Source organism: Pinus tabuliformis, chromosome 4_1 (assembly GCF_031772625.1).
Source record: "Pinus tabuliformis cultivar Carrire ecotype Pingquan chromosome 4_1, CPIR1, whole genome shotgun sequence".
In the NCBI taxonomy this organism is placed as follows: Eukaryota; Viridiplantae; Streptophyta; class Pinopsida; order Pinales; family Pinaceae; genus Pinus; species Pinus tabuliformis.
In genome coordinates this window covers 297,776,994-297,789,288 of record NC_142303.1, presented here as the reverse complement: position 1 = coordinate 297,789,288, position 12,295 = coordinate 297,776,994, and the positions used below count along the sequence as shown (strand labels likewise).

Genomic DNA, 12,295 nt, shown 5'->3' with positions numbered 1-12,295 from the left:
CATAGGAAGGATACACTATATGCAATGTGGCAAGCCTTGATATACTTGTTTCACAACAACAGTGACCACAGGAAGGTAGCACTGAAGGACAAGCTTCGAAAGATCAAGATGGAGAAGGGTGACACAATACCATAGTACTTGAGGAGGTTCACCCAATGTCGGGATGAGATTATGAGCAATTGTATTACTGTTTTTGTAGATGATTTGGCCAGCCTAGCACTTTTAGGCCTTCACAAGAGATGGCACAACTATCAGGATTCAGTAAATGTGAGGGAATGTCTACCAAAGTGGGAGAATTTGTGGTCTGACTTGGTGCAAGAAGAGGTAATGTGAAACACCAGACATGGAACCTCATCCAAGCATGATAATGAGGAGAATTGTGCCTTGGATGGAAAGAAAAAGAAAGGGAAAGGGAAGAAATCCCAATCCAAAGGGGATTCCAGCCAGTGCGACAAAAAGAAGGACTTGTTGAAGATTAAATGTTTTCACTGTCATGAGCTAGGACACTATGATATGAAGTTAGTTGTTCATCCTCATTTTTTCAAGAAGCCTAAACCTCCATTCCAACCATCTTCAAGCAAATTTGTCTCTCTTAAACAAACAATTCTATTACAACACCAAATAGCTGGATTTAGGCATATTGTAACAGCTCGATATGCAACATTAGTAATTCCACCAACAGCCCAACTTCATGATTTTCCTGAAGGGTATTTGAAACATTTGCCCATATTTAATGGAGAAATATGGCCATCTCTAGAAGATACTTTGGCTGCATTTCTTGATTTTGCAGACAATATGAACATTGAACATGAGGATGATTATACAATACTATTTTTTCAATCATTACAAGGAAATTTTAGAATATGATTTAGAAAATTACAAGAAAATTATATAAATTCATGGGCTGAATTAACCAACATCTTCAAGAATCAATGGGGAATTAAAAGGGATCATGTTTACTATTTTACAGAATTTCAAGATTTGAGAAGAAACCATGGTGATCCTGTTGCATACTTTATCAAAATATTTAATAAGATTTAGAACAAGATGCTTTACTTTCCTGAAGAAAGGACATTGGGGGTAAAATCTTTCCACTTTAGCATCACAATTTTTTTTTTCATATTCTACAGATATATACCTTTCCAATGACATAAGAATCACATCAACGAGAGTCTATATGCAAAAGTTATACCACTCAGAAGTTGACCTTCCTTTTTTCACCACCATAATTCAAGAGGATGCCATGTCAGCCCCCATTATGTATGGAAAAGTGATTTGGCACATGATTATGATGAAGAAGACTCTAAAAGAGTCCATATTATAACTCTAGTTTAGAATTGAGGTAGTCAAATCTAAAGGCTAATATGCTATCAGGTTGCGTTATAACCGGGACACTAGGAGGAAAAGGGGCTCCATTCTTTTCAAGTGCATTTACTCCATAGATGAGAGAAAATAACTGAGAGGGATAGGTGATAGAGCACAGAAAAGGGATTTGTGCACTATAAGAGCCCACGGGCCACAAGCCATGCTTCTTTGAACTCACAACTATTTCTATTTAGAGAAAGACAAGAGAGTGACCTCTCCTTCCAATTGGGTTTTCTCACAAAAGAGTTTCCCATGTCATATCTTGTGTTAATCGTGATTTGTGGTTTTTTAATTTCGCTATTCTCTTTTTTTTGCATAATTTTAATTTGCATCCTTATGCAATAAACCATATTCTACAAATCGAGTAATCTAAAGAAAAACAAAATCCTAATCATGTAGATTTCAAAATTTTAAATATTGTTTAATCAGATATGTTGTGACAAATTGTCCAGTGGAATATCCATGACAATTTATGAATGACTGTAAAAAATTGAACCATTTTCCAAAATCATCTGCATATATCTGTCCTTCAAATAAATCAATGTGAAAATTAACTTGTACCACAAGAGTGTTAGACCACTAAAATTGTTTCTTTTCCAATGTGTTTCAAAAATCATTGCTTGTTATTGAAGGATCTTGATGAAACTATCGAATACCTTGTTCCTATATTAATTAAGGGATTTCTTGAGCAACAAGTTGAAAATATCTCCTACTCCTTCATCAATATTTTCTTCTACATTAGAAGGTTTCTTAGATAAAAAAGAGTGGCACTTTCTGTGTTTAATGGGTTCAAAACCCAACGTCATATACACTAACCTCACCAAGAACATGCATAGAGACAAAAAAGAGAGAATTTTTTTAATACAACTGATATGGATTATATATGAAATGAAATGAAAGTAGAAATATAAGTGGAATCACACACTAGACAAGTATTGTGGCGAAAACAATCATATAGTGATTTTCAAATTCTATTAATAAATGAAAATAGAAAAACATGATAAAATGTACAACAATGCAAAATAATGTTGAAGGTAGGAGAGGTGTTGACTATGACTATGCTCATTAAGGAAAAGATACTACAAAAGGCCAAAACTACCTTTTAACGTAAAATATGATGCATTGTGATCTAAATACCCGAAATATTCAAAAGTAATTAGGATGCACACAAACTTTAGTAAAGGAATTTCTTGGGACATTACAAACTTTAATCCATGCTCCATGTGTCTCCAAAACCATATAATCAAATATTTTAGGTTGTTTACCAACTAAGAAAAATGTAAGGGAAATGTAAAAAAAAAAATCAAAAAATTGTAACGTCACAAATTATTGTAAAACTGCAAAGATATGTAATCATTTTGAGTTAATATGAAGCAAATAAATAACCATATATATCCACTTAAATAATTAGTATTGTAACATAATTCATTCTTACTATAATGATGTCCATTAACACCACCTCTTTCTTAATATTTATACTTAATCACTTTTCTAAATCTTTGATCTTATAATTATCCATCTTAAACTCACCCTACCCTTTGCATTATTTTGTAATTTCCCTTGATATTTAAAAATGATGTGGGGGCATTATTGTGTTCTTTCCCTTGATATTTGGAAATGGTCTTACGCTTAAAGTATGGATTTGCATAAATTCATAAGAATAAAAAGTCAATGTATTTGAGCAATGCTACTACCATTATGTGACTTCTCAACAATACAATGGTGTGTAAGCCCATCTTTATATGACTTCGTTATAATAGGAAGTGTGGACAATACAATGGTGTGTAAGCCCGTCTTTATACGACTTCGTTAACGAAGGAAGTCTGTTGAAATGTGTCTTTGGTTACGCGATTAATCACTTCTTGGTAAGCCCTCCAGGTTGTGACTTCCCAGCAATACAAAGTTTTTTGGTCGTCATCATCGTTTTGATGGTCATATATTACGCGATTAATCACTTCTTGGTAAGCCCTCTATGTTGTGACTTCCAAGCAATACAAAGTTTTTCAAGCTTGTATGGGAAGTCATTTGAAATACCACGGGTTTCTTCCTTTTTAAGCTTTCAAGTTTAAGTATTGATGTTGGGAATAAAGGAATATATTACTTTCTCATTCAAATTTTCCAATCTTTTTCCAGGAATATCGACTTCCAAGAAATACAAAGTTTTTCAAGTTTGTACAGGAAGTCATTTGAAATAACACGGGCTTCTTCCTTTTAAGCTTCTGCGTTGATGTATTGAAGCCGGGAAACAAAGGAATATAATGAGCTTACCATTCAAATTTTCCAATCTTTTTTTGGGGAATATCACCCTTTTCGCCCGTCATCTTTTTCCAATTTTCACATCCCTTACCGAACTCAACGTTTTCCAAGTTATTGCATTTTCCATAGGCGCTTTTTTATTTAGTATATTTTGAAAACTTTGGGTGTATTATTATTATTATTATTATTATTATTATTATTATTATTATTATTATTATTATTATTATTATTATTATTATTATTATTATTATTATTATTATTAATAATTTGAGTGTGTTTAATGATTAAGATTTTGTGTTTGCATCTAAAATGTCACATGTTTAAAGTATGTATGTTTTTGTAAATTGAGTAGTTATGTATCATGTGTTCCGAAAACCATGGTTTTTTTTTGTTTTTTTTTTTTTTTTTACGAGTTATTTTTATTTTGTTATTTTATTTTTACCAGGTTAAAATGTTTGCTTTAGGTTAAGTTAGATTTTTTATTATTTTTGAGTTTAGAGATTCATTTTACAATTCAGTATAAGGGGGACATGTGTAAGTATGTCACGTCCTCAAAAAAATAATAAAAATATTTTTTACTAATGTTGGCCAAAACAAAAAAAAAAAATATAAACAATTAACAATGGAGTCGTCCACTGAGGTAGAAGAATTGGATGGCCAAGAGTGGTCGGGCAAAAAAATTTCAAACAATTTTGTTGTTAGCAATGTTTGAATCTTGTTACCAGTGTTTGAATCAGGTTTTTGATGGTGGAAATGGATTCAGCACAAAAACCTCCAAGGCACCAAAAATATTGAAATCTGATAGCCATAACTTGGATTTAGAAAAATTCCTGCGAGATGTTATCACAATATGACTAGATTTTCTATCATTTTTAGGGCAAAAAAATAGGGTGATTAGACTATGGCATTAAAAATAGATTAACAAATTAGACTATGGCATTAAAAATAGATTAACAAAACAATTAACTGAGTTGTTGGTATTTCACTTTCATTCTATTTGGTTCTTTGATATTTCACTTTTATTATAAATAAAATATTTGGATGTCTATCTTAAATTATATAGTTTTATATAACTTTAAAGATATAAGGTATTGAAAAAACACTTATTTCTCTTATAAATATTTCAATATAAAACTTAAATAAATTGTTTGAACATCTATGTTAACTAATATATTTTAGTATACACCTTTTTTCTATATATATATATATATATATATATATATATATATTAATGTTTACTTTAATAAAAAATTTCAATGCTCCGAAGGAAAAACTAGTTGAAAGTAAAATAATATAGTTATTTTTTTAATAAGAGGAAAATGTGCAACTCATTCAAATTTTAAAATGAAAACTTACCATTATAAATCTATCTTAATTACATATTTACCAAGTACTAAAAGAGAATAAATCTATTGAAACTTAATTTTTTTTTCCAGTTTGAGATTTGTAGGCTTTTTGGTAGATCTATGGTTAAAATAAATTGTAATTTGATCTAGTCAAAATGTTAAACATTTCATTACAACATCTTTACCATACTACCATAGCCTAAACAATACCTTTTGACACAAATACCACAATTACCACAGATAAACTAAAACTTCTTAGTTTTGAATTTTTTTTCATTCCCATTAAGAAACTGCTGTTCTGCAGTTACAGAGCATACCCATCCTTCTATTGCATTTTGCATTATATATTGTATCTTATCTTTTACTTCCAGAGGAAAGGAGCTTCTCTCTGAGTTCTGCAATGTCGATCTCACCGAAGTGATCCTCCGGAATCCAGTAGCCAGTGGCGGGGTTCCTCATCCAGAAAGCTTTTTTATTCTCTTGCACGTTTTCTTTTCCGTCTGCTGATTTAGGCACATGATGCGACGCCACTTGCGGTATCACTCCATCGCTACTACCAGCGGCCAACGAACCCGCCTCCCCGCCCACTGGCGTTGCGTAACTAGTATGTTTCCTGCATAAAAGAAGACTAAGAAAAGAAAATCTTGACATTTTCTGGTACATTCTGTATCACATGCATTAAAGAAACCTAACCTCTCCAACATACGCATATTGTAAATCTTGAAATTAAATGTTAGAGAATCTCAAAGTGCATACCGAATGTGAGTCCTGCCAAGGTCGCTTGACAGAGATCTGAGAGAACATAACTTATTCGCAGGCAGAAACTTTGCCAGGGTGAAACCAAACAAAAAACAAAAAATTAAAAGTAACTTTTAACGCAAGCAAGCAGCGAAGCGAAAGCCAATCTCTGTATCTGTGGTTAAGGTATATGAGGCCGGGCAGAAGCAGAGAGTGTTCCTCGCTCGCTGTGAGATCGCCTTTGCCTCACACACCCGCTTTTTAAAATAGGTTTCCCTGCCATGGATGCCATTGCATCCACTGGTTACTTATTCGCAATCGAATTGGGTACCGCATGTTATTATTCTTTCTTTCTTTCTTGCATTTTCACATTTAGAATAACTAGATCAGCATTTTGTTTCGGCACGTGATTAATTTCGGTCTCCACTCCGAATCCGTGGTATGTGGGTAGTGGTTTTTAGTTTTCCTACCTCTTATGCTTTATTGAAATTCGACACCTTTACTGATATAATCCCGTTCTCATCACCATTCCTGACGCGAGATCAGAGTTTCAAAGTGACGTTGGAGAACCATTTGAGTGTGAAACAAGAAACGTATCTCAGTAAAACGAATTCCCTTTTATTCAAATTCGGTCCTTATTTATATTAACACAGAATTTTATCCCAAAAAAATCTAACCGAATCCCTTAAAAACAATGTGTTTCCATAGTTGATGGATAATAAATCTTCCAATCGGGATGTTATAACATCGTGTGTGAGCAAATTGTTTGGAAATCCCTTGAGAACGGACTTCATTGGAATGCAATCCTCCCTTTTAAGAAAATTTAATTTAAAATAAAGAAAGAGATATCCACTAGGTATATGGTTTATGGATGGTTTTCGAAAAGGGTTTTTAGAATTTTCATCTAAAGTTTTTTAGATGCTGTACAATGACGTGTATGAAATTAAGGGTTTTTAAAGTTTTTGACTTTTACTGGTCATAACTTTTCAATTCTACAAATTACATAGGGTTGTTTTAATGCTATTGATATTGATTTTTATTGGCTATTTAATTTATACCATTCCGATAGTTATGTTTTTTAATTTCAAGCTTACAAGTTGTTTTAATGGCTCGCTATCAATTTTTAGGAACCTTTTAATTTATATCATTGTTATTGTTATTTTTTAGAAGTTAATTAGTTGAAGGTGAATTTAAAAATCTTGTGAAAGATTTACATGTTATTGAATGATATGACATTGTGTTAATTTTGTTAAAAATTAATATAATTTTCTTTTCTAAAGTTAATAAAAAAAAAATTAATAGATCATTGTTATGATATATGGTATTGGGATTTGGATGTTAATAAAAAATTATTTAATTATGCGTTAATATTGTTCTTATTCATTAATTTTTTTAAGTGAAATGAAGAGTTTTTATGTTAATTTTATGAGCATTTTAACATAAACCAGAAACTAAACAACAACAACATAAATATGTACAAAACATCATCAAAAACTCATTATAACAATTACATGATAAATGAGTTCACTTCTCTTGGGCTACATCTTCTTGGTCCAACTTCGAATGTCTTGAGCCTCTCTATTATGCTAAAAAGTGTAAAAATGTTTGTTTACAATGCTTCTGAAACCTACTCCAATCAGTTGAAAATGTCCAAAATGGATATCTAGCCTCCTTTTGCATCTAATTTGGTGAGAAATTGAAGAAATTATGATTTCTCTTAGTTCTCCCACTATTCGTTCCACAAAATGCTTTAACTTCAGCATGATCCTACAAATTATCGCAAAAAATGCGCTAACTGGGTGAAAATTTCCCTGCACGGTGGACCATATTCTGTATGTCGATTGTTCAGCGCAAATCACAATTGGTAGGGACCAGTGGGCTTAAGATTTGTGAACGCAATGATGATTGTGCGACTGTGATGTGGCGGATCTGACAGAATTATAAACTGGAATCCATAAACAAATCACATCCCAAACTTATCGCTTAATCACAATTCAACAGAGTATCGACAGGTAATCATAATGCGGGACTTCGTTTTCTTGCAAGTTGTGATTGTGTTTATCGCATCGCAACCCGGGTACGCTGGGAGCCGATTTATCACATTGTTTCTGTCATGCCGATCCATCACATCGCAACTTCGGGGTTGACCTTTTAACACCTTTCCGCTTGTCTTTTTTGAAGAGCAATTGTGATTTATCGCATCACAACCCTTCCCTGCTCGAGGGCTGATTCCTTAACACGACCCGCCTGTGACTTGCAATTTGTGATATGCGGTAGCTAATGGCAGCCTGCCACCTGGCGCCTCCTCATTCGCTGAAGGGCCTTGCCACATCATCTAATCCCGCCATGTGTCCAAGTCAAACCTCAACTTTGACTTTCTCTAACTTCTGAATACGAGCTCTGATTTGAGTGTCGTTCACACCGTTAGAATCAGAATGATGAGCTCTTCGATCTGAAGCTAAGTTTAACAAAATTTTGACACTTTGATTTTCGAGCATAATTTTGAGCACCTGATCAACTATTCCCCACTAGAAGTCTTTTGGACCCCAAAATATCACTTTCAATTGACTAGAAGGTGAGGGTACAATTCCCTCACCTTTCTAATCCTGATCCATTTATCACTAAATTGGAACTTGTTATCTCGACGATTCTTGTCATGCCTTTCTGTGTACTTGCCTTTAACCTTTTCAAGTTGTTCTCACATTATTTGATGTACCATTTGGATTCGTTCAATAAACTCTTTGGCCTTGTCCATGTTAATATCAGTAGCAACATCCTTCTTACCAAGATGATACAATACATTATGATGCAAATGGTAAAAAAAATTCCTCCACTTGATTCCTTTGACTCAAGCTTGAATATACATCTTGAAAGTATGTATTTTTTTGAACATAACTTTCATGTAAAACAAAATGATGCTTGAGGAAAGTAGTTATACAAACTGCAAGCCTAGAAAACACATCAACAAAATTTTCGCTTATACCTTTCTTATACCTTTTGACTGAATGGAATAGTAGAAGAAAACCCATCCCATGGAAGTGCCTTTCTCGCTGCAACTTAAATACTTTATCATAGAAAATTTCTGAATAAAAATAAATGGGCTTACCACATTGCAAAACAACTGCGCCCATAGCATAGTCACATACAACACCCTGAAACTTAAATGACTGTCTCAAGTCTAGAAATGCAAGTAATGGAGCTATACTGATCTTTTGTTTTAAAGTATCAAATGCCTCTCATTAATTGCCTCCCCACTGGAAGACGTGTTTCACAATTGCCAACGAATGAAAATGAACTACAATAGAAGAAAAATTAACAAAATTTATCCTCAAACATTAGGCTGCTCCCAAAAAACCTCTTATCCAAATGACTATCTTGAGCATGCCTACGTAAATTATGAGCAGAGCAAAGCCATCTACGGCTTCACGAGGATGTATGATTCTTTCACCCGTGTCTATAGGAATGGAGTCAATACCACCACACACTATTACGGCATCAATCTTGGAGAGGTCTAACTTCATCTCACCTTCTCCACATCCCACACAAATTGCCAAAAAGCCTTTGGGAACTTGAACACACTTGGAAGAACCAATTTCACGGCTGAAGTACATTAAAGAAATTTTATCCAACATATACTTTGACATCAACATATCTTTCTTCATACACGTAAAAGTAGTAGGAGCATGAAAAAGACCGAAAAGCATAACAAGCCATTCAAAAAAACCTTGCCTGGTTTTGAATTTTGTCTTCATTATATCTCCTTCAACAACTCTACTTTAATGAAAACCACTTCTTGAATCCCATTCAAGGAAATGATTACCATTCTTCTCGGGTGCCAAAACAAGAGGTGCACCACATGGTAAAGGAGTAGGCCGAACGATCCTTTTATTCAACAATCCCTGGATTTGTGTCTTAACTTCTGCACTTTCCATCACTGACATCCTGTACATGCCAATGTTAGTAAGAAGACATGTTTTCTGCAACTGTAACTCAGGTTGGATTACCCTCTTGGGAAGTAATCCCTTGATTTTTCTTTCATCACCCGATTCAGATCCCAAATCCTCTTCTTGAATGATTGAAGATGTCTTTTATTTTCCTTTGTTGTTGATTTTCTTTGGTTTCATTTCGGGATGAAGCTTCCAACAATGAGTTTCATCGTGACCCTCTCTGGAACAGTGTTTTCATGTAATTTTCTCTCCTTCTTTTTTGATGGATTCATTTTTCTTTCCCTTGAAACCCTTTTCTTTCTCTTTACCCTTAAATGGCTTTTTACTACCTTCTTCTGGGGTTTTTTTTGCCCTCTTGCCTCAAGATGAGTGGCCTACACACACACATCATATATATTATTGGGATTAAACATTAAGATAGTATGCCTAAGGTAACTTTGTAAACCCCCTATGTACTTTAGCAATGTGTCCTATGACTGCAAATCTACACCTAACATTAGAGACTTGTTTTTGAATTCTCGGGTGTAATCTTACACATTTTGACCTTTAAGCTGTCTAAAGTTTTGCTAATTCATGATGACTTTCTACATATAAGCTAGAGGATAGAATTGTCTTTTGATTTAACAATGAAATCATTCCAAGAAATTGAGATCTTACCCTGTTTTTTAATCTCCTCTTGGGTCTTTGATTCCCACCATACTAGTTTTGCACTCTCCTTTGTCAAGGAAGCTAATTGAATCTTTATATCATCGTCTTGAAGGTTTTGAATCCTGTAATAGACCTCCAACTCACGAATCCAATTATCAAGCTTCATTGCATTCACTTCACCATTATACATGGGCAACTCAAATTTAACATCAAGTTTTAAAAAGGGTGATTTATGAGTCCCTTTTGTAGAATGATAATGAGTATGAGTAAGGGTTTTGTTAGTGGAAGAGTGTGAAGATGCTTCTGAAGAAGAATATGAAGATTATGGTGGAGAGGGTGGAGATTTTTCTCCATTCCCATTGCCTCCTTTTCCATTACCCCCTCCTGAAAAGCCTTCTCTGTTGACAGGTTTGGAACTCTCTCCTTGCAGCCTGCTATTCCTCTCTTCATAGAGGACCTTCACCATCTCTCTCATATCAAAAAAATCCTTTCTGAAGGTCTTCTTATCTTCTGTAATGTTTGTAGGTTCTCCTTCATGAGACATGTTGTCTGGAGTCTCAACTACAACTTGTCACTGAACTAGTGTTGGAGATTGTGGCAAACTTTCTCTTCTTTCTCTTGACCCAACTTCAGGGCTTCCAACCATCTTTCCTTCACCTATTTTGAGTCTTAACGTTTTAAGCTTGACATAAACTTGCAAACAATTAAATCCTTCTTTCACAAAGCAAAACCTAGTGCTCTGATACCAAATTGATATGATTTAGAATATTAGTTTGCAGTGCTAAGATCTTCCTCAGATTATAAACAAAATGCTTTCATTGTGCTTAAGGATTCATCAATTTTTGTAAGAGAAATGAAGAGTTTTTATGTTAATTTTATGAGCAATTTAACATAAACCAGAAACTGAACAACAATATAAACATGTACATAACATCATCAAAAACACATTACGACAAGCACATGATAAAGGAGCTCACCCCTCCTGGGCTACCTCTCATTGGTCCAGCTTCCAATGGATTAGACCTCTCTACTATTCTCAAAAGTGTAAAATATGTGTTTACAATGCTCCGATGCTTCTGAAACCTACTCCAATCAATTCAGAATGTCCAAAAATGGATATCTATCCTTTTCTTGCATCCAATTTGGTGAAAAAATGAGGAAATTATGACTTCTGCTAGTTCTCCCACTATTTGTTCCACAAAATGCTCCACATTTGGCATGATCCTACAAATTAGCCCCAACAACGTGCTAACTGGGTAAAAATTTCACTGCGCAACGGGCCATATTTTGTTGTCTGACTATTCATCACAAATCGCAATCAATAGGGACCAGCGGGCTTAGGATTTGTGAATGCGGCGGTGATTGTGTGACTGCGATGTGGTGGAACTGACGTAATTATAAACTAGAATCCATAAAAAAATTGCACTTGGAACTTATCGCTTAATCACAATTTGACAGAGTATCGACGGGTAATCATAATGCAGGACTTCATTTTCCTGCGAGTACGATCTGCGATTATGTTTATCGCATTACAACCCGGGTACGCTGGGGGCCAATTTATCGCATCACTTATCGGGCCAATCCATCGCATCACAACTTTGGCGCTAATCCTTTAACACCTTTCCACCTGTCTTTTACGAAGTGTGATTGTCATTTATCGCATTGCAACCCTTACCTGCTCGGGGGCTGATTCTTTAACACGATCCGCTTGCGCCTTACGTTGCGATATTCGGGGGCCAATTGCAGCTTACCACTTGGTACGTCCTCATTCGCTGAAGGGCCTTGCCACATCTTCCAATCCTGTCATGTGTCCAAGTCAAACCTGAACTTTGACTGGCTCTAACTTCTGCATATGAGCTTGGATTTAAGTGTTGTTCACATCGTTGGAATCAAAATGAGAAGCTATTCGATCTAAAACTAAGTTTAACGCAATTCTGACACTTTGACTTTTTACCATAATCTTGAGCACCCGATCACTAGACAACAAATTGGTGT

The 12,295-nt window shown here is 34.6% G+C and overlaps 1 protein-coding gene across 1 annotated transcript; it reads right to left on the bottom strand.

Annotated features, from left to right (window-relative positions):
• Positions 1 to 5,186: 5,186 nt before the first annotated feature.
• On the bottom strand, positions 5,187 to 12,091 carry LOC149175458 (uncharacterized). The gene is made up of 4 exons (XM_089421139.1): positions 11,976 to 12,091; positions 9,095 to 9,305; positions 5,724 to 5,836; positions 5,187 to 5,580 (listed from the first exon to the last, which is right to left on the bottom strand). The coding sequence occupies exons 1-4, from the start codon at positions 12,089 to 12,091 to the stop codon at positions 5,322 to 5,324; spliced, it is 699 nt and encodes a 232-aa protein (XP_089277265.1). The 3' UTR covers positions 5,187 to 5,321.
• Positions 12,092 to 12,295: the final 204 nt, after the last annotated feature.

What these genes read in the sequence shown, in the direction of transcription:
- LOC149175458 (XM_089421139.1), bottom strand. Translation starts at nt 12,091, where the DNA reads ATGTGGCAAGGCCCTTCAGCGAATGAGGACGTACCAAGTGGTAAGCTG. An exon ending in TTGCTCTGCTCATAATTTAC is followed by an intron (nt 5,837 to 9,094) that starts GTAGGCATGCTC and finishes TTGCGTTAAAAG; the next exon opens with TTACTTTTAATTTTTTGTTT. An exon ending in CTTGGCAGGACTCACATTCG is followed by an intron (nt 5,581 to 5,723) that starts GTATGCACTTTG and finishes TCTTTTATGCAG; the next exon opens with GAAACATACTAGTTACGCAA.